General features: G+C 39.0%; 1 protein-coding gene across 3 annotated transcripts; it reads left to right on the plus strand.

Annotated features, from left to right (window-relative positions):
- The first annotated feature begins 274 nt into the window (after window positions 1-274).
- On the plus strand, window positions 275-26,812 carry LOC146320793 (golgin subfamily A member 7-like). 3 transcript variants are annotated; one of them, XM_084729202.1, is made up of 6 exons: window positions 275-372; window positions 2,733-2,858; window positions 8,778-8,930; window positions 14,543-14,644; window positions 17,946-17,998; window positions 26,557-26,812. In XM_084729202.1, the coding sequence occupies exons 1-5, from the start codon at window positions 364-366 to the stop codon at window positions 17,985-17,987; spliced, it is 432 nt and encodes a 143-aa protein (XP_084585328.1). In that variant the 5' UTR covers window positions 275-363; the 3' UTR covers window positions 17,988-17,998; window positions 26,557-26,812. The 3 variants fall into 3 exon arrangements, with proteins under 3 accessions (XP_084585328.1, XP_084585329.1, XP_084585330.1); XM_084729203.1 differs by having other exon boundaries at window positions 26,560-26,812; XM_084729204.1 differs by lacking the exon at window positions 26,557-26,812 and adding an exon at window positions 18,130-18,777.

Consider the following 26,812-nt stretch of genomic DNA (forward strand, 5'->3'; position numbering starts at 1 on the left):
CTGAAAGTAACTATAGCTGTCATAAATGTTGTGGAGTAAAAATTGCAATACTTGAATGTAGTCGACTAAAAGTATTAAGTCACATAAAATTAAAATACTAAAGTACCTCTTGAGTACATGTCTGCAGCTACTTTTCACCACTGATTGTATCTTGGGCTACAAAAAATAAATAATTAAAATGAAAATAAAATAAAATGAAATAAAAACCAGCTTTAGTGCCCGAATATTTTAAGAACTACTTTTGTTTGAACAGACCTCCTTAGCCGGAACTCTTGTTCAATACAAACGTTCCCCCCCGGAAAGGTTATTCCGTAGTACACGCTAAAAGCTGCTAGCGGAAGATAAACAGAAATTTTGTTCAACATGGCAGAGGTAAGCTAACGATGATTTTGAACCTTATTTTTCATATTTTAGCGTCGTGTGAACATTTTATCGCTCGTGTCGTAGTTTGTAGTTGTGTTCTGGGAACATGTCTGACAGAAAAGCAGACGTGAAGTTGAACAACGTTAGCCCGGCAGCTCACTGCTGTCTGTCGGTAACTTGACTGCTCATGTTTACTAGTAGTAGTTGTATAATTGCCAGCGAGCCATGATATTTATAAAAGCACTCACTTATGTAGCAGTGTCGAGAAAGTGTTATTTCAACGAGGAGCCGAGCTGCGTTTGTTAGCCAGCTGGGTTTGAAGGGAAGCGTTAATTGTCAGTGTACTGATTACATATCTCTACACTACTGGACCACAGGGCAGCACATATTGACTCCACAGAGGCGAAGAGTTATTATCAAAACTTGATCTCCTGACAGTATAAAGATGGTAACTTTAGTGAGAATATTTGGTGGCAGTAGTCATGCGCTGCCATGGTCTGTTGATAGTAAACACAAGCTCACAACAGTTCAAAAAGGGCAGACAAAACCTGTGGTTAATACAACACATAATCAAGGTATTCTAATGTATTTTTGTGTGTGTGTAATGTACTGCTACATGTCATTATATTGTTACGTAGCCTACTGGCTAATTTTTGATATTATTATTATTATTATTATTATTATTATTATTATTCGATATTTTTTTAAGTTGTTTGTTAGAATTCAAGATATGTTTCTTTTTAAACATGTAAGAAAATAAGTCTGGAAGACAAGTACATGGTACATGGTGGTCTACTGCTGAAAGAATTAGTCCATAAATCATTGAATATAATCACATGAAACATCACTCGGTTTCCACATTTTTAATGGCAAATAGGCCTTGAGAACATTAGATGTTTGAACTTGTCATATCAGCAAAAGTAAAGGTATTAAAGGGATACTTTGGGTTTTTTGAAGTGGGGTCATGTGATGACAGTCAGACTATACACTATATTTTGAATATTTTTACTGCTTTACCTTGCCATCAGATAGCTTTTTCTGATGAAAAACTGCCATTTTATAAGCCACATATCACTCTCTTTAAAGCAACCCGACTAAACAGTAGTTTTACCTTGCAAAAGGTGAGAGTTTCTGGCGTATTAGTAAGTTTGATTGTGTTATTGTGTGACTTTGGTGTCTTAAAAAGTTCATTTGGATTCCCCAAAGTGTCACAATTACACAATAACACAACCAAACGTAACAGATCGAGGCAGTGGTAAACCAGCAACTCCTGTGTTGTGTGAGCTAAAATTGCTGTTTTTGAGTCTCATGGCTTTGGGAAAAAAACGATATAATAAGCAATATAACTTCTGTTCCCTGTATAAAAAGGCTTTCTGACAGCAAGATAAAGCACTGAGAGTACTCTAAATACAGCGTACACAGCAGTACATTGCTCAGCTTTCTACTCCTGCTGCTTCTCCAAACCGTCTGCTGTAGGTAATGCATTGATCACAAATATCTCATACACTTAAAAAAAAAAGACTTAACTATCCTTTCAAACCTAGATAGAAAACCATTATGTAAAAATAATTTTTACTTGATGCCTCTGTCGATACCATGGTAAAAAGAAAACAAGTAGTTTTTTTTTTTTAATCAATTACACAAAGTTATCGTTTCTACAACAAAAGTCTTTTTTTTTATTATTGAAGCCAAAATTCAGGAAGGATAATGAAGACTGAACTGAGGTGTTAAATGAGCACATTTTTTATAGCTTCAGTAAGTTTCTGTGCAATAATAAATGGATGTTGTATTGTTTTAAACACAGGGTACTTTTGAATTCAGATATAATTCATTTCATTATTTAAAGCTGTGCTTTTCCTACTGAGATTTTAGCAGATGTTTGTATAAAAACATCTGCTTGAAGATGCCATTATTTCTTAATTTACACTTTTCAGTTATTCAGTCAAAAAAGTAGAAAAGACATTAGCAACATTAGCTGTTTCTCTTTTGATTGTACACATAAATTTAAAGGTCCAGTGTGTAGGATTTATGGTGATCAAAGGCAGAATATGGCAGAAATTATATATAATATTCATACAACAAAAGTAACAAATGAGTGTATGATTAGAACTTTCATTGAAAGTCAAAGTTCCTCTCAAATAAATGTTTTTGATCTACAGACATAATGACATAATAAGATACTGTGTGAAATCCCCTCAATCTGCACTTTGAGCTGATTTCTCAGCTTTTCTGTACATGATATATAAATAAAGTTAGGTTACTATAAATTAAAAGAAATGCTAAATGTGTTCGCTGATGTATAGACAGACTCTGGATGGGATTGTGTTAATGTGTGAGCATGTATCAGTTGTGATCTCCTGTTTTCACAGACTCACAGTTTGCAGGACATGAGGCAACAGGCAGCCATCGCTGCCAAAGTCTTCATCCAGAGGGATTATACCAATGGCACTGTGTGCCAGTTCCAAACCAAGTTCCCTTCTGAGCTGGAGACCAGGGTAAGATTCACCTCTACACCGCATTCTTTACAATGACTTGTTCCATTACACCTCTTACCTTTAGTGATATTTATCCATCTGGATATTTCTGGTCAGAGTTTTGGAGATATCAGCTGCAGAGATGTCTGCCTTCTCTGCAGTATAATGGAGCTAGATGGAGCTCAGCTTGTGGTTCTCAAAGCACCAGAGTAATATATTTGACAAACTCAACAGCTATGTGTCTTTTCAGAAATCATGACCCAATTACTCCAAATATTCCACAGACCATGTTGTGAGCAGTTTCATGCAGAAACTATTTTCTTTGTGCTGAACTGCACCCACCAACCAAATCACAGAAGGAAGGGCGTTCATCCACTCATGGACAAGAAGCTTGCACTCAGCACAGGATGTAAACATTAATGGCATACTGAGATTGGCCAGTATAGTATAGGGGTGTCACAGCACCAGAAATTTAGTAGTTGATACCGATACCAGTGAATTTCTGCAGTTCTCAATACCCACTTCAGTACCGCAGTAAAAAAAACAAGTCAAATTCAGCCATTGTTATTTTTCTTCTCCACAAAACTCTTCTGAGCTTCTAGGGCAAAAGACTGAGGGGAATATTTACTATGCCTGACAGAAATTGCTGTCAAGGGAGCAGGTTGCCATGTCTGGAAAGTAATACAAAAGTGCAGCGATTTCTGCTGCTGAACTTTGAAGATGAAGTCAGAGCACAGCAGTAGTTCAAATTTACTGACATGGCCTACAAGCTATTTTTACATTACGTTAGCCTTTAGAGTTTAGCCATTATAAAGGTCGTGGAACATAACTGGCAACACAGCAGAGCAGCCGTCTCAGACAAAACTGATTTTGGCATGTACAGGATAACAAGCAGAACATGTTTTATATGTTGTTAATGTGACGTTAACATGAAGTGAAACTCACTCAATCACAGCCTGGATGTCTGCTTTGCTAAGTTAGTAAATTGGATGTGTTTCCCCCTTTTGTCTGAAAAGTTTGATGGCACCGTTTGCATTACTGGTTATTTTGAATTTTTTTGTCAACCCTGATGATCCATCTCAAACACACTGTCGCCTGTTTCCATTAGGGCTGCACGATTTGGTAAAAAAGTCACATTATTCTGACTGCAATTGTGATTCCGATAGAGTTGGGCGATATGTCAATATTTTCCAAACAACCATCGTCACCCCATCGATGATTCGACGATTGGCGATATCTTCGTCCCCCCTGTCCTCTTGGGTCTAAGCTGGGACATGAACACAAATGGCAAATTCACTACGTTACTCACGCTGCGTACGTTCACTATGTCCAATAAACAAAATTAACTTACAAAGTGTCAAGAAATTGTATATTCTCGCACTTATTTTCCTTTTTAAACACAGAAATTCAACCGAACACCTTCTAAATTCAAGTTTCTCTCTTGTACTGAACTAAGATGAGCTTAATTAACTCGTTTAATCCTCGGAAAATTCACCTCATTCAAACTCGGTGAGTAAAACTCACCAAAACCAACTTTGTTAGTCTGCCCACTCTTCCAATAACCGCCAGCTCTGGTCTGGTTGAATTAAATCCTTAATTAACCACGTGAAAAGAGTGCAAAGAATCTAATTCTGCAGGCTGTTTATCTCTCACTCTCCTCATGCTGAGCACACGTATGGTCTGGCGAGTGAGTTTGTACTGTGCCGCTGGATGAGAGTGTGGCACGGGGCAGCGCTGTCTCTCTGCAGACTGTTACATTAGCAAAATAAAGTCACCCCAAAATCGGCCCAAAAAAGCGACCGCCGATGGATTCAGCCCATCGTTGATAAACAATTTATACGTCCAGTCCCCCAATCCCTGATTGCGATATGCAATGTGATTAGTGGAAACGATCAGTTTTGCATTACAAATTTCATGTTCACTGAAAAAAAAACCCATTAAAATTGTGATGATGTGATTTTTATTGAGGTATGAACCAAACAAACGTTTTCTTTCATCTGGAGAACAAGATTTTTAGGCCGGGTCATCTCTGCAGCACTACAGTACTTCATTATAATGCTGTTTTCTCACACATTTTTCCTCTTTCAAAAAATTGTGAAAAAAAGTAATGTTTTCAAAATTTTGGCATTGATTTGGTACCACACTATCAATTCTTGTGACGTCCCTAAGGTGGTATCACCTCTCCTGACTCAGGTTATTGTAAAATCAATTAAACATTATAATGCCACTTGACATCTATCAAAACACAACTAAAATGGTGCATTTATCATGACAAACTATCCGTATCAGAACAGACATACTCTTGCTGTTTTGGAACTGGAGCCAAAAAGGGGACTGAAATCAGTAAGAACATGGAGCCAGAAGTGAAGAGTACTGTTAGCTTTATCTCCAGAGGGACCCTGCTGGACTTTGTCCTCATATAAACCACGGTGGAAGTGGGTTAAGAGCAAGCATCGGTAATGACGCGGAGGATGAAGAACAGGTCGGCGAGACGGAACAGCCTCCACGCCACATTAAAGACAGGCAGTTCAGAGTTCGCAGGACAGACAGCTTAAGTTTTGAAATGCGCACACCACATGAAACGAACAGCTTCACAACACTTAAAACCGCACACTGGTGGTTTATTGGCACTTCCCTCTTGATTGGGTGGTCTGCCATGTTTTCTGGTAGGATTCAGTTCAGACACAAACACACTGAACTGCTGGACAAATGGAGCATGCTTCCCCTCTGAGCGGTAAAAGCATGAGTCCCCTATCATAAAAAGTTCTTCCCACATATATTTTTTAAATGTTCTGCTGTAATCCCAGTTTATGAAATATGCAGTATAATGCCAAGCTGTCTAGTGGCTTCCATTTTTATGACTTGTGTCACTTTGTGAGGATGTTTGCAGAACATATTGTTTAAAAAAAAAAAAAAAAAAGCCTCATGTTTTTCGAGCCAACATTTTTTAAGATGAAAAGTAGCAGCGCACACAGAATTCCCAATCTTGATTAATGCATCGGGTGCACGGTCGTGGTAAGGATCCAAAACAGCAAAATACCAAAACTCACGGATAAATAGTTTTTTTGTTCATTGTGGGCACAAAAAAAATGAATGCCTTTCAGTTCCAAGCCATCATCAGCATAATACAAAAGAGCAGAAATGGCAATTTATAAATAAAGACAACTGCATGATAGGAAGCATCTGTAACAAAGGAGAGGTATCCACAACAGAGTCAGAAAAAATGACTAGTGTCACAGGCTGAAAGATAATAAATATATACACTTGAATGCCCAAGACTGGAAACACATAGCAAATAATATATAAAGAGCTATACAATATAGATTAATGAATGGATGTACACATACATAATTGTCACAACACATACTGAAGAAAAATACTTTGATAATGTACATATACGCTCATTGTATATGTCCTGAAATGGAGAATTCTTAAAAATGTACAAAATGCAATCATAAATGGGCTCAAACTACCTAGTAGATAGGCAAATCATGAAAACAGGATATGTCTAAATTTGGGTCTTATAGCATGTACAGTTTGACCCCATTATCCCAATTAATTTTTCATAAAAGCATAGAAAAATGTCTTCAAAAACATTTTGATACTAAATACAGCCACAAAGTCGAGAACAATAAAGAATATAAGTTTATGAAGGACTGATAGCATGTGAAATGTTAAATTGATTAAGAGCTGTATGACCCCTCTAAATCGCTTGAACCCTTACAACATTATAAATTCATAGAAATATATAGAAAACTCTGTGGAAAATAAATACATAGACAAAAATAGTTGAGAGGGGCAGTTCACTAAAAAATCCACAACATGCAGAGTTTTTGAGATTTCTGTCTTCTCTCCAATATAATGTGACCAAATGTCACTTGGCTCGTAGTGCTCAAAGCGCCTAAAAATACGCATTTGGAAAAAACAAAACCAGCGTCTCTTTTCAAAAATCAGGACCCAGTTAGTCAAGATAATCCACAGACTTTGTTGTGAGCAGTTTCACAGAGGAACTACTTTCTTTCTATGTAGATTCTAAAGTAGTTCTGGTAGATTCTACTGCAGATAGAAAAGTAGTGTCTGCATGAAACTGCTCACAACAAGGTCTGTGATTTATTTTGATGATGATTCATGATTTCCGGAAAGAGACATTGCTGTTGAATTTTTACCTTGAGTACCACAGGACTAGTGCCATCCAGTTCCGTTATATTGGCGAGAAGGCAGAATTTTCTCCGGCCGATGTCTCCAAAACTCTGCAGCTCACACCAAAACAATATATATGGATAAATAGCAGTGCACGCCAAATAAAAAATACGTATTTTTGATTTTGGGGTAAACTGTTAAGAATAAATAGCTTGTACTAATCAACTAATTAAGAATAATATGGCCCAGTGACTTGGTTAGAATCAAAGCAAGAGAGTCCAATGTGATATCATAGACCAAATGTCAAGGAGAAATTACAAGTTACATGTCCATCTACTTAATCTGAGTATATGTCAGTTATAAGAAACAACCCAACAGCAGTTCTTCATTCAAACCTTTTGAGCTGTCACTTTGTAGTGCATGAGTCCAAAGTGCTTCCTTCTGTAATAGAAATTTGCCCCTATTACCACCCATTTTCAAAGGAAGTACCGTTTCTGTACTTTGAAATTTGACAGAGCACACATCGTGGCCAATGTTTTTTACACCAGCTCATGATTTTGCAAATAGCTCAGGTCCCGTTTTGCTGAAGTTCGCATGCAGTAACATCGCATTCTTGTAGACAATTATCTTAGGCTGTGGGATTTATTATTTTTGGTCGCTCTTTCCAGTTTTAATGCTGTTGGGGGACTGTGCCAAAGAACTGGGAAAGCACTCAGTGTTCTAAATGTATTTGGCAGCCAGATTGCCAAACCATTGAAGAAAAGGTTTCGTTAATTGATGAACTGACGATTTTCACTGACCTGGGTCCGATATTTACTTTTTTGGTTCACATTATATTTAGTGACAGTTCTAATTAAGAGAATATCCTCTTCCTTACTCATTTGTAAACCCTTGCACTCTAACATTTTTGGAATGCTAATACGGCTGCGTCAGACAGACGTAATGGAAAGATGCTCAGATGGAGAAATGTGGTTTGAATCGCAGCCCCTGAATTGGAAAATTAGAAGGAGAACAAAGGCTGTTGATGGCGGGTACCAAACACGCCTAAGACCACTGATGTGTTGGAGCTTGTTGTAACATTCCTCGGGCACAAGGGAGCAGAACATTGGAGGGCTTACAGAGGCTCAGGAGGCCCCTGGCTGGCTTCTCGTCTGGTCTGGAGGCTCCTTCTTTTTTCCCCTCGGTATCACAGAGACATCAGTGGATCCATTCTGGACACCAGCATGAGACTAATGTCAACACCCCGGTCAAAGCAGCTGTTCTCCACCCTCCATCGGTCTTCCCTTCAGCAGGCCTTCATTTGAGGAATTGTTGAGAAACGCTGGTTTGATTATCAGCCAGTTTGTCTGCCAGAAGCTGCGTGCAGTCTGCAGAGATACATCTTTATCTTCTCCAAGGTGTGTCTGTGCCACTGGAGAAGGAGAAACCATCAAGATTCCTTCCTGGATTGTCGCTGTGTGTGTCCTGCTTTCAACACGTATGTCCTGTCGGTTATTAAGTGAAAACATTCGCGGAGCATATGGCCAAGGCATCCTAATAATTCCAGGAGGTGTTTCCAATGTGGGAAGGAGGCCCAGCATTCCCCTGATGTATGACCAGTCCAAGAAAATTCAGCATCTCGTTTATCTCGGGATGGAAAGAACAGGCAAAAACGATCTGGTGCTAATAAGATGAGTTTCCACTCAAGTGCACCAACAGAGGCAGAAATCACTCAGGCACTACTAAATATACAGCTGGCTCTGTGCCTTTACTAATGACTTTAACCTTTTTGATCACTCTTGATGTTTCCATGTATTTCAGATTGACAAACAGCAGTTTGAGGAGACGGTGCGGACGCTGAATAACCTGTATGCCGAAGCAGAGAAGCTGGGAAGTCAGTCGTATATCGAAGGCTGTCTGGCGTGCCTCACAGCGTACACCGTCTTCCTGTGTATGGAGACTCACTATGAGAAGGTGAGAGGCAATGAATGGAGCTGGGTATTGAGCCGCAGTGCTCTTTTGGCAACATACAACATGAAGCCATGCCACGTAGAATTAATTTTGGCAGCTGTTAGTCTTTGTTTTGGTCATGAAATCCAAAGTCCATGTAAACTTTAGTCATATTTAGTCAACTTTACCTGTTTATAGGTTATTTTTTGTGGGGAAAACAATTTTCTCTCTTGATCATCAACAAATACACTCAACATTTTACTCCATTTTATATGAAAAAAACACATACAATATCAGTTTTGTTTTAGTCATCAATTAAAGGGGGGACTCCATCTGCATTTTTTTTAACTCTCACTCATCCTACCTCAAACCTAGGAGGTGTATATGTAGCTGCATCATCATGCATAAACCTACAACAGATCACCTGGAAAAGCATTTTTTTTTTTTAGAAGGGCTTGGGAAAATACAATTTTGACACTAAAACCAACGTGTGAGGAAGACTACTCTGAAGCCACAGAATGACACTGAAAAAATATTGAAGTATTTGTCAAAAAAGTTTCAGTCAATACCAAATATGAACACTTAAATTGAAAACATCACACTCAAGAAGAGACAAGATGATAATGTGGGTGTTTGCAACCAAAGCTGGATTTAAAAGGTCCACGCATCACAAATCAGTTAGGATGTTCTTTTGATTCAGCTTTCAATGACAAGATTTAGCAATGCACAGATGCTCCAGCTGTGCCTTCTTCATTATGCAAAAATCCGTCTGTTTCATGATTGAGATTCCATCAACAGATTTTTATGCGCATTTTGAAGTATCACAGAGTGGCTACCTGTAGTCTGAGGAGTCCTCAGAACTGCTTCACTGAAAACCTCACAGGGTCCTTTCCCAACATTAAATCCCACTACTCTGTCAACCGAAAACAAAACCCAGTTCTGATTCTGATATATGTAAAGGTAGTAAGTAAGTGTAAGTGTAGACATCCTGTGCAATTTACAACAGCAAAACAACTACATAATGAGCATAATGCCAACAATATCACCAATAAAGATCAAGATTCTTAGAGTGTAAACCAGCCGTCAGTCATGTTGATCTTACCCCTCCTTCTGATCCTCATTTTAGAGAAACTGTTTCCTAACTCAGGTGTGTCGCTGTATAAAAAGTGATCCAAACACTTAGAGGTGGTAATCTTGAAAGATTAGTATTTGACTTTAAAGCTTATTGGATGTTCACATGAAATGCTGTGTCTCCAGCTAATTGAAATGAGGATGTCTCCTCTCCTGTAACAACTTGTAGAACATTTACGCCTTCCTTATACTGCGATTTGTCTTAGACGATGACAATTCATGATGGATATTTTCATTTTCAGTGCGCCACAGATCGTCCGTATTGGTTGGAAATTGCTTTAAAATTGCCGATGTGTCTCACATTAATCAATGTTGTGATCTGTTTGGTTGTATAATGTGTTGTATATTAGTTTTGTGAATGCGTGTGCAGTATGATTCAATTTTTGGTTGATAGAGTTATGGGATTTAATGTTTAGAAAAGGGCTCTCTGAGGTCTTTAGTGAGGCAGGCCTGAAGACGCCTTGAACTGCAGGCAGCCACAAATCAAAAGAACACCCTGATTCTTTTTTTTTTTGTACTTTTTGGAGTCAGACTAAAGAAAACTGCCCTACAAGACAACAGATTGAAAGAAAGAACGAAAAAAAAGTTAAAAACCAAAATCCTTCAAAGTGTGTTTGTTCCAAAAACTGTATAGCCTTAGTGAAACATCTGAAAAGATCTGAAATAAAAGTTTGAGTCCTAACAAACTTAAAAACAACACCGCTTCTTTCCCAACATTGCTACACGCTCACTTTTTCCACAGCAGAACTACAAACATCCACCTGTTTTTTTGTTTTCAAGCAAATCCCTGATGTCGCTGTCATTTAGTTTCATCATCACCCCACTTGTCCAAGCCCCTGACACTTTAGGGTGCGGTTAAACTTCAGGGTCCAGCTCTGTTGGCGCCGTGCTGCTACTGGGAAGATTACCCAGGCCACGTAGGAAGATAAGTCATGGGTTAGAAAAGCCTCTGTGATTTCATCGGCTCTTTATTCATTAACCAGAGTATATTCAGGCTTTGATTTAACTACATATTTTGAAATCCATTTCAGTCATTTCCATTTTAGTTATTTTTCATCAACAATATGAAGATCAAGCTAGATTTTTTGTTTCAAAACATCTGTTTCTTCTCACCCACATCTTATCTTTGCCATGAAAAATAGTTCAGGGATATATTTCTTAAAGGGATAGTCCACCCAATAATGAAAATGCAGTCATTATCTGCTCACTTTCTTGCGGATTAAAGGTCAGGTTTAATTTGTTAGGCCACAAAACACTGCTGGAGTTTCACACCGTCACACCACACACACACCCAGTTCAGATGTTGTGCACGTGAACATGGTTCCAATAAGAATCTACACCAGACCTGTGCAAAATGTGGTCCGTGGGTCAGATGCAGCCCACTAAAAGGTTTCATGCGGCCCGCAGGGCCATCATGAAAATACCAAAAATTAAAAATCTAAAGAGCAAAGAGAGTCATTAGCAGTTTGCTTACTATTAAACCATTACCAGACCTTTATTTTGAAAGGGGTCAGTGCTGTGTTCATTGGTAATGATAATGAACTGTATCTTTTATATTAAAAGATTGTATCTTTTATATTAAAAGGTAACTTTCTTCACTCAGAGCTGAACATCCATTGTTCTTCTACTTTTGCCTCTACTATCATTGCGACCTGTATGCAGCCTGCATGGTACACTGTAAAAAATCAAGTTTGGGACATTGCCAACAAAATATTCATCACATAGTAATTCAGAAAAGATGGCCAACCATAGAAATGCCCTGTACAGAACATTTCTGACCATTCCATTATTAGAGATTTAGCTACTGTTAGGACCCATAAAAAATAATTGCCCACCCCTGATCTACAGTGAAGATTTAGGCTATAAACATGGTGTAAATGATGTCTTTTAAGTCAACTTGGCATGTGGGGGCTTTAGGAGACTTGAATTACACCAGACGAGCAGTATGGAGGCATTTTATGCTTTTCTTGGTTGTTTTTTTGTACATTTGAAACCTGGTCACCATTCACTTTAATAGTTTGGGAAATTCTGCAACACTGTTTTCCTGTGAGACTCCAGCGGTATTTTGTGAACTAAAAAAACTAAACCCGACCTTCAGTCAGCATGAGGGTGAGCAGATGATGACTGAATTTTCATTTTGGGGTGAACTATGCCTTTAACAGTTCTCCATGATAAAATTAGCACTTCAGTTGATGAGAAAAAGTGTTTGGTAGAAAATTGGAATTGGTCCCAAACTCAAAACTCATGCAGGTTTATATCAGATGATCAAAAAGAACCATTTTCAATGATTCCCAGCTGTGATAATGACCGTTCGTTTCAGAAACACAGAGTAGAGATCCTGGATCTTGCTTTGACTGCTGTGTAGGTGACATCAGAAGATGACTGATGTGGATTATACTGTCAGAAGTTGTGTTGTACTGCTGTGTGGAATCTTTCAGCTTGGCTGTAAATCAATAATGTTATGACCTCTATGAGAGCTAGCAAATAACTATGATTTGTGTACATCTAAAATCCCTTTTGGCTCAGTTCATGTGCACTATAAATGGATCCGTATGTCAGTGGTCTTTTCCTGGTCTATGAATTTGTCTTTTAGTGGACAGGAGTGAGCTGGGATAAAGAAAAACATTTGACTTAGCTTTAGTTTTATGAGAGCTCATAAAGTCATGCAATTTAAGTGGACTGGTCGTTACCAGGGTAAAAATGGAGTTTGTTATTCGACTTTTCAGCTCAAGAATGTGTTGGATTAGCGAGATGGATCCTCTGGTTGCTCGCTTGGCCGGACAAAGATTTGCTTGTTTGATTCCAGGTAGAAACGGTCGCTACCCCAGAAAAACAAGGGCACAAACACTGAACTGGACCTTGTGGAGCTGAAATGATCAGTTGATTACTCGATTAGCTGATCATCTGCTAATCATCAACATTACTGTTAATTATTAATCATTTCAGATGCATATCAAGCTCATATTAGCATGAATGCAAAATATTGTCTGACTCTAGCTTTTTAAATCTGAGGATTTGCTGGATTATATTGTAAACCTAATTGTAAATTGAGTTGCTCCCATTCTTGCATAAAATATGTTTAAGCACAGAAAAATTAAAAGAAAATAGCAAATAAGAAGTATGTAAAGTGATGCACATTATACTACAATATATAACAACAATATATGGAGAAAAAGAAAGGAAAAATAAATCAAGAAATCTGTAAAATATGTGCATCATCACATTATGTATAACATCTTAATTCTCATAATTGGGATCTATAATTGTGTTAAGATGAAAGTGTTCAGTGTACAGTATAAATACCAGCATATTGCACAAAAATATTGTGATGTTAAGTCAATAGTGAGGTTACAAGGGTGAAATAAGTCCAAGAACCAGTTTATTGACCCGGAGTATCTGACACTCTGAGGACGGAGTTGAAAAGTTTAGTGGCCTCAGGCAGGAATTACTTACTCTGTGTGGAATGACTCTTCTTGCTGAATATACAAGAGGACCTGTGTTTGACCAGCACATGGACCGGGTGGGAGATATTGTCCAAGATGACACGTAACTTTGACCGCATCCTCTTCTCTGACACTGCTGCCAGAGAGTCCAGATAATCCAGTGTAGACACTTATTTATAGGAAAATATCATGTACTGATAACCGAACGACACATACAGTGGGTCAGTCTGTTACACTACAGACAAATGTTGTCAGAGTTCTCCCACTTTGAAAGCTAAGCAAATATGACAATATTGCATTTTTTAAATATAAAATCTGATATGACTTGAGGCTGTCAAGGCATGATTTGTTTAGTATATTACTTATTATCATAGAGGCAAGCTCAACAAAGCCTGTAGTAGAAGAAAGGACAAAAAACAGAACATGTGCACTATACTACAATATATAAAAACAGGGTAAATAATAATTCTGAGAAATGGGATCTCTGAATGTGTGAAGATGCAAGAATAGTATAAAGAAGAATTATAGTTGAAATTCACAATTTTTTAAACTTTATTATCATACAGGAAAAAAATTAAAAGTAACATAATAAAATCAGTTACAATTAAATGGGCCTGATTCAGTTAAAGCTAGTTTACAGCAGGTTCCTGTTCTGCAGCACATAAAAGACAAAGTCACATCACAAAACCGAGACGGTCAACAAAAAACAAAACAACCAGCAGTGTTTTGCACAGATGAGTTATTGCATAATGTTATTGTAATTTTAAGCCAGCTGTGCACATAGCAAGTTAAACAGTGTGCAGTTTATTTGCAACTTTTTGATGGTGCGAAGTTAAAAAATATAAATGATAAATGAGGATCTATATATAAAGAGGCAGGTATATAAAATAATATATATTATGAAATATGGTTTGAATATGAAGAAGTCAATGATAAAAACTTCAATTATGACTTGTGTAAATACTAACACAGATGCTTAAAAACACGCTCAGTTACAATTACACCAGTGGTTTAATGTGCATGAGAAATTTAACTGAGACTGTGTTTGCTGTTCCCTTTTAGGTTTTAAAGAAGATTGCAAAGTACATTCAGGAGCAGAATGACAAGATCTACGCGCCACGAGGCCTCCTGCTCACCGATCCCATCGAGAGAGGCCTGCGAGTCGTATCCTTCTCCTCAGCGTGTGTCGCAGCCAGGAAACGCAGTTTGTTCTCTTCACTCAGCCTTAGCTGTTAAGCCTTGTTTAACTGTAAGTAAACTACGAACAATGATTCCGTAAATAGATTAATTTCAGGCATTTATCTGACTCCATACTTCATGGGAAACACAGTGAAAACAATAGTAAGAGTAAACTTAAACTCAGATTGCTGCCCTTACAAACAAATTAGAAACACACTCAATGTTTTTACAATAAAAAAACAATCTTGTTACGCAAGAGCGAGCATGTGCGGGAAAGAGCAACGACATGTTGAATGTTTTGGGTAACTTTAACTTGTTAAACATACCCTGAGATCAGGACATGCGAATGTAATCACACCACAGCTTTAAGTAGAACAAGGAGCATTCACAATGACCTAATAGATGTACTGATTTACAGGCCTTCTGCCCCCACCACGTCTCTGTCTGTAACTGCTGGATGAAAATGGAAAGCAGCAGTCCGGGCGGCTTACAGGAAATCCAGCGCTATGTAGGGATACCCTGTAAAAACACCAGATAAAAGTTAGTATGTAATCCATAGCATCTGCATAAAATCAGCGGGTGCACCAACATCCTGGCTGTACCAGGGTTTGAGAATGTGTGCGTGTGTATGTGTGTGGGGTGACTCAACATCCCAATTAATTGCAAGTGGGCGGCACTGGGAGATTAGGGATAACAAAATATGACTGAAATTGTTCACAGCTGAGCTTTGTTCCCCCTCTTCGGCTATGATTTTACAGGGTTGACAGTGATCTGGATTATTTCTCCGACACTGTCGGGCTGCTGTGCTGACTTTGGCACGGGAGCGCTGGGAGATTGACAGGAATGTCTCACCTGAACTGTTATTTTAACATTCGAACCAAGGAAACATGATGATCATATTTGTAACTGTCTAATGATGTGACTGCTTAATAATACTACCATCTGAGTATTTACGTTTCCCTCCAAGTCTGAGGGGGTGAACGTTTTTTCAATCACTTGATAGTCCCTCCTCCATATGTTAAACAGGATTTTGCTAATGATCCAGAGAGAAATTTTCTTCTTCAAAGTCTGTGCAAAGCAAAACAGGAGTTTTTCTTGTAAACACATTATACATGTTAGGAAATAGTTGCTGAAAATGTGAAAAGCCTGAAAACTATGTAGTACTGAATTGTGGAGTGAGACTATTAAGCTGTCATTCACCATTTCTGTGTTCAGGATTTTTTGGGGCCGACCTGAAACATGGCTTGGTGATGTGTCGGAGCCGTGGTCCCCCAGCCCTATATAAGCCACACAAACCGACATGTGAGCAGGAGGTAGTCCTTGCCGTCCCCAACGGTCTGTCACAGACTTACTTTCAGCAACTCTGTGAGTCCAAATCAGCCCAGCATTTCACTTCAGCTCACTTCAGTTCCAACAACCCAACACAGAAGGGGAAAAAAAAAGATACCATCCTGTCACCGTCCTCTGGCTCTGGTGGCTCAAACATGTCTGGACATGTCCAATAAATCTGCTAGACATGGGACCTAATTTTGTATACTTTTGGATTTATTTAATCATTTAAATTTGGCTGGGTGGTTAATGACACTCAGAACACACTTTTGTTATTGCTTTGCACAGACTTTAAAGAAAAACAGGATAGGAAATATTTTTAATGCTAAAATTGACCTTTTACAATCACTACAGCAGTTTATAAAACGTAGATACTTTTATGTTACAGACCAAATTGCTTCAGTACTAACAAGTAAAAAAAATGCCTTGTCATTTGGTACCAAATTTTGATACCTAGTAAACAAGGAGTCTAAGAAGCAATAATTATACAATGTTAATGTAATAAAGCTTATCAGCCAATAAGCATTCAGAGTGCATGCACCAAGATCTAATAATGCTGGTAATTAGCTGTAGCATTACACACTGTAAAGGCATACAGAGCACTATGTTACACCCAGAGACAAGTATCATTGTTTTGTTTTCTTTTTTTAACGCCGGCTACTTGTCTGCACAGGTAACTAGGTGAATTTTGTGCTGTTTGTTAGTTAGCCAGTGCAGCTGACCTGTAACATTATCTGCTTGCCGATGAGTCCATTCACCACATGGTCCACTGGGACGGAAGCCCCGGCACGTCCTCTCCTCGCCACTGTGGGCATGAATAACCTCTGTGTCTGACGGCAAGCATGATGATGCTTACAGGATGACAGATACAAAGGGAGAAACACCTCAAGTTGACACGGTGGATGGCTTTCAGACCCAGTGTAGCTCTTCTTCAGCACAGAGAAAGTAAGAGGTCTCACTCTTCCTCATTTCTCGTCTCTTTCCCAGCATCAAAAATGCCATCCACACAGTCATTCCCTTCTTCTTCCTCTTTGGATTAGGCAGACTAGATGCTACAAAGGCATGTTGCTACCATACTGTTTGCTATAAATGTTCCTTTTGACAGTTGCTTATATTTTTTTATATAGTCCAATACTGTACAGATGTTCCATACGTTTATTCACCCAGGTTGAGTAGAGTGTGCAGAGTAAAAACCATTTCTCCAGCTGGTCCCTGGTCTTTGAACAGCTTCCTGCTTAGAAATGAGAAATTCTATCATAATGTGTATGTCATTTTCTTTTTTTGAAGGGTTTTTTTGAAATTGGAATTGTACAAGAACTGGAATTGAACATTTTTAAACAATCCCTAGCCCTAATCAGCCTATATATCCTCAGTATTTGTTTTATTTTTCTGCAGTGATTGAGCCCCCTACATCAGTGCTCTCCAGGTGTAAATTTTTGGTTCGAACGGGCGCTGTCAGTAGTTTAATTTGGTACAATATCTATGAGGGCGCACGTTTGTAATGGTTTGTCATATGTTTTAAATTCCAACAATTGAGGAAGCAGCTTACGAGCTGAGGGGCTTGTGTTGTTGAGTTTCAGTGCTCCCTATGTTACTCTGACCATGCACGCTAGCTACTCTGTTAGCAGCTGGTCTAGCTTGTTAGTGGGCTTGTTGAAAAACCTCTTGTACCAATGTCTGTATGCTTCACAAGGCTACGACGTGCAATGCCAGCCCTCAACTCAGCTCAGGTCAGCTGTTGTCATGGGAAACACCCACCCAGAAGCTTCAGGAAGCTGACACTGTTCCACAAACCAGTCTAAAAATGGGAAAATATGCACAGTAGCTGCAGTAACGATAGAGATTATATTTCCTTATGTTCAAAGTGAGGAGAATTCACGTTTCAGTTGGCTTTAATTGAATATAAAATGAACCCATCCTTGCTTCAAATGCTTTTCCTTGACTGAATCCTGTTAAGATCGAGGTCACCATCTTTGAAGACAGAAGCCTGACCAGATAAAAGCCGCCACGGTGAGTCTCATAATCCATGCATAACAAGGACTTACACTTTCGTAATAGTACGGGTTTGATGTGTGGTTATTAAGTACGTACAAATAAATCTTTCCAATTATAAAAACGGACATTTTCCTCTTAATTTTTAGGAAGTATGGCAAAGCAGAGGGCTTGAGTCAAAGAGCAGCAATAAAAGGGTTTACTCTTTATGTGTGCTGTTTGATGCAGAGTGCCTCCTCTGCATTCAAAGAAAAATCCCACATCAAAGTAAAAAGCCTCTTCATCTGTGAGTAATATTAGTGAGCTGCTTTACAGTCAGCAGGGCTGTTTTATAAAGCAGTTAAGGATAATTCTGCTTACTTTATGACTGGATGTTGCATAGCGCTCAGTGTTTTGTCAGTCACTGCTCTGAAGGCTGTACAGTATGCACATGAAGCGCACTGTTGGAGCGCTGATGTCCAGGGCACATGACCGAGCCAAACCCAGCAGCTGAAGCGATTAAGTGTCCTTTCAGCACAACAGCAGGCTCACTGCAGTTACATGTCTTTAAGTAGCTGTAATCAAACAATTATCACATTTTAGTTAAAATAGCCCATTTCCTTGTTTACTTTGCTGGCCGTTGGGCTTCCACCACATTCATTTCATGTCAGAGGAACTGGCAAAGTCGGATTTCATGGCTTCAGTTTGAAGAAGTTGCTTGTTCTACAGTGAAATACTTCTTGTCTTTGTTCCTGGAAAGCTTACTTGTGTGTTTTATTGACTCTAGTGGTCTCATTTGTATGCATAATTTTAAATTCAACCATAAACAAACAATAGCATATAACATTCTGATTTTATATTGTTACTGTTCTCATATTTTATATGATTAATGTTCCTAGCTCAGCAGTACCTGTATATTGGATATTTGATAGTAGCATCTTGCGATGTATGTATCTTTTCTCAATCTCAGAAGAAAAGTCGGTCTGAAAGTAGTGTTAAAGAGAGATCATCCCAAATTCAAGAAAGGAAAATACTGTGAAAAAGTCAGAATACATATACAGAAAATAGTTTAAAGGGACACTTCACTCCAAAATCAAAAATACACATTTTTCCCCTGGCCTGTAGTACTATTTATCAATCTAGATAATTTTCCGTGCGAGTTGTAGAGTTTTGGAGACATTAGCTGTAGAGAGGTCTCCCTTGTCTCCAATATAATAGAATTAGATGACACTCGTCTAGAGCTGTGAAAATTGGTCAATTAATAGATTAGTTGTCAAATATTAAATGAATTGCCAAATATTTTAATAATCAAATAATTACTTTGAGACTTTTTTCCTTAGGGATAAAATCTAAATTCTCTGATTTCAGCTTCTCATATGTGAATATTTTCCAGTTTATTTAGTACTTTATGACAGTAAACTAAATAGCTCTGGGAAACAGTGATCAACATTTTTCAACATTTTCTGACATTTTATGGACCAAACAATTAATCAGTTAATCGAGAGAAAGATCAACAGATCAATCGATAATGGAAATAATCGTTCATTGCAGTCCAACACTTGGCTTGTGGTGCAGAAAACACATTTGAAAAACTCAACAGTGAAGTCTCTTTCCAGAAATCCTGGTTACTCAAGATCATCCACAGAGCTTGTGGTGAAAAGTTTCATGTAGGGACTATTTTCTGTCTTCATGCAGAGAGGCTTGTGCTCACGACTGGGTGGAATGTTAACATTACTGGTGAGCTCTTTTGCTGAGCTGGAACCTCTCGTCCATGAGTAGATGCACACTTCCTTCTGTGTGGTGATACAGTTAGTGGGTGTAGTTTGGTAGAAAGAAAATAGTTCCCACATAAAACTGCTCCCAACAGTGTGGATTGTCTGAAAAGAGACACTGCTTTCAGGTTTTTTGAATTTATTTTTTTGGCCCTTTTTCTCTCTTTTTTTTTTTAGCACCACAAGCTAAGTACCATTTAGTTCTATTATATTCCAGAGAGGGCAGACATCTCTGCAGCCAATTTGTCCACCCAAAAACTATCTAGATGGATAAAAAGCACTACAAGGAGGAGAATTTGTATTTGTGATTTTGAGGTGAACTGTGGCATTAATGCTACATCCATATTTACAGAACTTTATAATGCTACATTAGCTCACCTTTTTATAAATGTCAGCATGGTGCCTGCATGATTTCAGTTTGTTCCAGCTGTTTTATTTCTGCTTCTCGTTTCACTCTCAGTGGGTTGTGGATGAATTTAGCCCGTAAATCTGTTTATTCCAAGAACCAGTACCATCAGATAGCATTCCAGACAAGAGACAGAATGCAAGATGCTTCTTATTAACTGTAGTACAGCAGGTCAGACAGCTAAATCAACTTCGATCCTGTTACATTGTGTAGGAGCTCAGCTATGTTGTGTGAATCCACTGATGTGTACAGATTTTCCAGGTCTTTCACATGATTTACTTTTTATTCAGTGTCATACATTCGTCATAGTTCTCAGTTTCTTTTTTTATTATTATTTTGGGGCTTTTTAGCCTTTATTTGATAGGCTGTTTTGGTCCCAGTCAGGCCGTGTTCACTGCAACCTTTCAGTCCAACTAAAGTCAGCCAATAGGACCACTTTAGCTGCATGACAGCTATTTTAAAGGAAATATGTAACTAATAAGCACTCCGCTAGCAGTTTAATGGGGGACATTAAGGTCTGGCACGCCTGCCACAAGTACTCTCCAGCTGTCATTTATGTCATTTTGAGAGTCACTGGCAATCAGTCTGTTCTTTCATTTAAGTATTAGGATGTGTTGCATGCTGTTCCTTAAAGATTCAGCAATACAGTTCCACATTACATTTATTATCAAGCAATGTCATCTGTTAAAATGTACTCAATATGAAATTGATACAGAATTTCTCAACTGCCAGCATAAACCTCAAACATTAATGCTCTCTTTCCCATCGTCCATCTTGTCCTTTGATTTTTTTTTTTATTACACTGGAAATAAGAGTTTATTAAGACCAAGTCACCAAAAATGATTAAAATATGAGACATCAAACATTTTCTGGGAAATGTTCTCCATCAAAGAAATTATTATTTTCCTCTTTTATGTATTTATATAATTTATATATTATTTGTTTCATAAAGAGCATTCCTGAATAGCATGGCAGTCATGTACCCGCACATTGTTTGGTTTGCATGCTAAAACATTCTGAGACACCACAGAGTGATCGTCAACCACAGCTGGCTTTTATACAGTATATCTTCAGATCCTTCGCCCTGGCAGACGCCTCGCGGTTTTTGCCTCAGGAGCACATCTCATCCCATAAATTGTCTCAATCTCTGTTACAGTAAATCCCTTCGTTTCCTCTTGTGTACAGAAGAAGACAAGGACGCTCATTTTCGTGGTGTCATCCTTGGACATGCTGGGCCCAAATCATACTGAAAAGTACTTTGTGTAGACGCTGGACTGGGCCCAGTCAGTACTATAGCATAGCATACCATCAGGGGCAGACAAGACATACCCCATCAATATTTTACCTATGGGGAATGTTGCGTTTGGCAACACTTTTTGGACCACAGACCCCCGTGGATGGATAAACCATTGCCCTACTACCGTACAGACGCATACAGGGATTAATCTTCCCGTTTGAAATTCCTTCTGAGCGCCTCGATACATATACATGTCCTACTAAGGAATGTAAACCCAGGACTTTTATAAGTAGCTGTTGAGAGAAGAGTGCGTTGGAGGTTTGCCATGGTCAAAGACAGGGTAAACCACAGCAGACTGAGCACACATACAGTATATCCATCCTCGTTTAAGCCTCTTTATCCTGCCAGGGTCTCTTCTCCCCAGTCGCCTCCAGGCTTAGACTGATATATCGGCTTATCAGGCCGACGTCAAACTTTTATTAAAACTCATGCTCGCCATTAAGTTGTCATTAACCTCTGTCACAATTTGATTGTTTTCAGCCACGGCAAACAGATGTTTTTAGCCAAAAAATACTAAAAACCCCATTGTACGCTACCTGTCCGTCACTGAACAGCAGTTAGCAACTTGATGATGAACATAATGGGGGATTTAGGTGCTAAAGAGGACTTTCATTCATCAAGTGGTCAGAAGCATAACATCAGATATGTGCCAACGTTCATGTCTACTGGATGTGTAAATACGTCTTTTTGGTGGTCCCTGAAGTGGCCAAAATAAACACAGGTTAAAAGCTGCATCCATTATTTTGTTTTGTTTCCTTTATATTTGTGCATGTGCTTTCAGCAGATGAGCTGAGAACACAACTGACATTGTCACCTTATGAGGCCTCAGTAATAAAGATTGCCCAGGACAAGTGAAATGCCACGCTGGGCTGGTAAATCTAGAAATTCGCCTGTCTGATGGAGTTCAGTTTTTTCCAGAGCTGATGATGGAAGTAGCTAAGGAGTGAGCAATCTCATTTCCTTCTCATCTGTGTTGAGAGTTCCACACGGTCACGTGCATGATACCAGTCAGACACTGGCAAGAAAATGGTAGCATGTGAAGAAAAAATGAATGAACTGAAGCGTAAGAAAGCATTTAAATTATCCAGTAAACAACAGTTTAGTTGGGTGGTTTTAGAGGATGTGGGCGAAACCCAAACTACTTGAGAACAAGGTGGATAAAATGGTGTAGTTCTTCAAAAGCACATCAAGTTTTCAAAAAACTTCACTGGAGTCCCTTAACAAAAGCCAACAGCAGCTTGCTTGCAGTTAAAATGGCTGCTAACAACCCCTTCCTTTGGGTCTTGCCAGTTCTTGTACAGAACATGAACTCTGAGATGAGTCAGGTAATCACTAGTCTTGTATCGCCAGACCTCTCTCCACAGCGCTCAGTGCTGGGGAAACCTCTGACTCCACAGACGCATGTTCTGCCATAATGGGAAAAAAAACGGCCTGCCTTGTTTGAATTTCTTTAAACCAGAAATCACAAACGTCTTGAGCGGCGCTGAGCCCAGGATGCAGCGACTTCTTTTGGTGGAACACATGCACTTCAGGAGACAGGCTTTGGCGTTAAAATGACTATATCACTGCAAAAGAAAAGCTAACAGCTGCTGACTTGTTGACATTCGCACCATTAACATTCCAGGCACTAATTTGCCATTTTCAGAGTGTAAGTCACAGCCCAGAGGTTTTATGTTGTTTCCCGGGGAAAAACATAGATAGTGGATGCTGTGATGCCAACTGAAACCAAGCAACCAATGGCCGAATTATACCTGCAGTGTGCATCTGGTGAGTCAGACTGGGTAATCACAAAGCTGATACCACAGCATATCTTTATCTTTTGTCTTTGGCTCGATCAAGTCGCTACTGTATGTTTACCAGAAAGTATCTAACTTTATCTGTTCGCCATTTTGTGGTGGGCTGGTAGTGCAGATTTATACTTTTTTTTTTCACTGAAAACAGCTGCCTGGAATTTATGTTGATTATAGCAGTGAAGCTAAACTAAATTAGTGAAGTTACAAGTCAGAAAACCAAAACTAAGAGCAGAAAGAGGCTGAAAAACTCTCTACACCAGCATGTTTCTACTGTAGCCCAGAACAGACAAACCAAACATCGGCTTTAGATGGTCTTTATGTTTCAGACCAACGTAGGTTCTCCCACATGGTTGAAAGGGGAAAGTGACGCAGAGGTGCAATCTCCAAGCACACTGCTAGAAAGTGTCCCATGATTTGGAGAGTTTTGGAGTGATTTTCCACTCTAATGTAGACTAACGAAATAAACCCGACCCTCAGTCGGCACGAGGCTGAGTAGATAATGACTGAATTTTCAATTTTTGGTGAACTATCCCTTTAATATTTTCCAGCCTTGTGTGCTTTTTTCCAACTTATTATTTATTGTGTTTTAATTACTTGGGCTTTGTATTTCTTTGGCTTGAAAATGAAAAAAAAAAGAAAAGAAAGTTGACTTATTATCGGCCCCTCTGCACCAGAACAAAAAATGCCGGTATCGACCCTCATCGAATCTATCAAGCTGTCCTCTCACATCCTCTCGCCTTCCCCATTACAACTGCAGGCCTGGCAAGCTTAAGGCAGGATTTTATGTTTGGCTGGGACCCTCCCAGGTGAGGGGCTGAACAGCATGATGGATCAGACTCTAGCGGGATGACTGCACTGTAGGAAAACCAGACTTGGCCAGAACAGCTCCTGACTGCTGAGCATTCATTCAGAGGCAGATGGCACCAAGTCCGTGTCCTGGCGTCTCGCACAGAAGACATTCTGCTCCTGATAAGGTGTTGTTTGGCTCTGTGTAGAAACTTGCCGCCTGGCCACAGCACGCCAAAGAGCCTGTAAATTAGGCCGCACACATGAGAATATTTAGTGTCAGTGGGGAATGTTGGACAAGGCAAATGCATAAATGCTATTCATCATTACTTTGTTCTGTTGTTCTTTTCATTGTCTGAAATTAGTTCTTACTCACCTGCCAAGAATACTTTTCACAGGCCGAGCCAGCAGACATTTTTCATCGAAATGTGTCACTTGCTTTTGTATTACCTTGTATTTCTGCACATTTTAGCATTCTGGGAACATTTGTACAGGACTCTGGTCAACATTTACACATTCTTCGTAAATACCAGACAGAACTAAACCTGCTCATAATACCAATACCTTGTTTCAACAAACCAAGCATCAAATCTAGTGTTTTGCAACGTGTGACAGAGATGGCTTAGTTTATAGTTGTGTAAGCCACGCCAACTCATCGAGTGCTCTGCTTATAGTGAGCCAGCAAACAGATCTGTAAATTAGACCAAATCCTTAATAACTATGGCTGTTTATGGATTATAAGATTTATGTTCAGCATAAAGTTGAAATACACCATTAAGACATAAGTGTTATGAGCCATATCTCATGTTAGTGTGACCCAGAGTCTCAGCTAATGTAATTACAATTATATAACACAGAAATCCAATTTACATTTGTATTTTTGGTCCTATTACATAAATCCTGACTAATTGTGTTTGTACATGTACCAGTATGCTTTGTCACAGTAGACATTCTGGCATGTCATAGCAAGGAAATAATAAGTGTAACTAGAAAAAGCAGCATTTTTTAAAAGAAAATGCAGTTGTGCGCGATTAGGCTGAAAAATCGGACTGAACACATTTGAAAGAATGTACACAGGCTAAAATGATTAAAAGATGTTAAGTCTTATCATTCGGTTTGTCATGGCTTGTGTTCAGGCGTTAAGGCACACACGATTTCAGAATTTATGCACCGCCCCCACCGTCTTGTATGTTATCAATACTTATGTGGATGACGGATGCTGCACTTACAGACTGGAAGTGTCTGCTCTGCACAGCTGCAACAGCAGTTTTCGATCGAGAGTAATCACAGCCTGAAATCCACTGAAGGAGCAGGTATGTGTAGCTCCAGCATCGCCAGACACCTGCACGAGCAACGCACTTCTCATCTCATTTATACATTGTTAGAATGTGTGGCTATGCGGTTCTCCAACAGTTTCAAAACTACATAGACCTGTGTAATTACACAAGTACAATCAGAACAGTATGCTAAAATAAATACCTCATTGTACCAGAGGCAATGTGACACAGCAGAGCAACCTTGTGTACAGTAAAATAAATCAATCAAATCAATGTATAATCCTGTAGTTAAAATGATCTAGTTAATTAATCCAGTCCTAGTTAATATAGCCTACATTTCTAAACCCTGTATAACCAAACAGAAACCCTGCTCCACTCCTCCTACATGTCCATGTCCCATATTTCCATGTTTTGCATATGTCTGTATTTTGGCTGTAAGTTGAGTACTTGCTGGGCCTAAAAATCAGGGAATTTTTGGATGGTTTTTTTTGTAAGGAATAATTCATAGTGCATAGGTTATGAGCGTAACATTTGTGTGTGCCGTCGAGAGAGAGAGAGAGAGAGAATGGCGCTGAGTATTGTTTCAGTGTGTGCACTATTAAGGCTATTTGTCGGTGAATAATGCTACAACTCCTCAAGACCTCAGCCAAGTTCTTGTGTCCGTGCTGATTAAAATGAAGGCAGCTCGTCCTGAAGTTAGCAACAACTTTGGCTCGGGCTCACGTAACTGGACTGAAGTTTAAGATGGATCAGCCATTCTCATTTTTAGTGACAAGCTGCTCCTTTGAGTTTTGCTCAACTTACAGCTCAGCTAACAACTTTTCTGGTGGAAACCCCGGTCGTTTGTTCATTCAGCGTTGCCGATGAAAGCAGTTCACAGGTCAGTTGATGGTTAAGCGTCACTTTAAGCGAAGCGTTGAAAGGAACAGAGATATCAATTCAAGTGTTTGTGATGAAAGCAATTAATGTGTCAGTTTAAGGTTAATAACTACGATAACCGCAAGTTTTTGGTGACGTGAATGAGCTAACAACAGTTAAAATAACTTTAAGTTGAACTCTTTTAAAATCTAAAACTATTAGCAGGTGAGTAAAAGATGAAAGCAGACTTCTGTCCGGGTTTACTGGTGCACCTAAATTAACCAGACTCATCATTACTATCATCAGTTACACATGTGCTTTTCTTTGTTTTTTTAACGACAAATCAGAATGTCTGGTGTAAAACGCCATCCCGCTCATGTCATTAAACAAATGTCTCTGTTTGTGTAGCAGCTGTTTGGCCGAGCGGGAGCTGCAGGGTGTGCAGCAGCCCGGCACCAGTGCCCACCTCCCTGAGGACCACCCAGATCTGCACCCTTAAAACTGCGTCTCTACAATCTACCCCTTTCCACTAACTATCATGCATGTCCCATGTAGATTATCTGTTATGACTATTGAGATTTCATACCCGATACTTATTTAACTATTATTTTATCATTATTCATGACATCTCTTTCCTCCCTCTTTAATTGAGGATTTATGCTCA

The sequence above is a fragment of the Lutjanus erythropterus genome, chromosome 10, assembly GCF_056507025.1.
Source record: "Lutjanus erythropterus isolate fLutEry1 chromosome 10, fLutEry1.hap2, whole genome shotgun sequence".
Taxonomy (NCBI): Eukaryota; Metazoa; Chordata; class Actinopteri; order Lutjaniformes; family Lutjanidae; genus Lutjanus; species Lutjanus erythropterus.

Bases quoted from the DNA above. Each gene is read 5' to 3' on its own strand.
- LOC146320793 (XM_084729202.1), top strand. The intron at 2,859-8,777 runs GTAAGATTCACC...CATGTATTTCAG, and splicing joins CTTCTGAGCTGGAGACCAGG to ATTGACAAACAGCAGTTTGA. The intron at 14,645-17,945 runs GTATCCTTCTCC...AATCCTGTTAAG, and splicing joins TCGAGAGAGGCCTGCGAGTC to ATCGAGGTCACCATCTTTGA.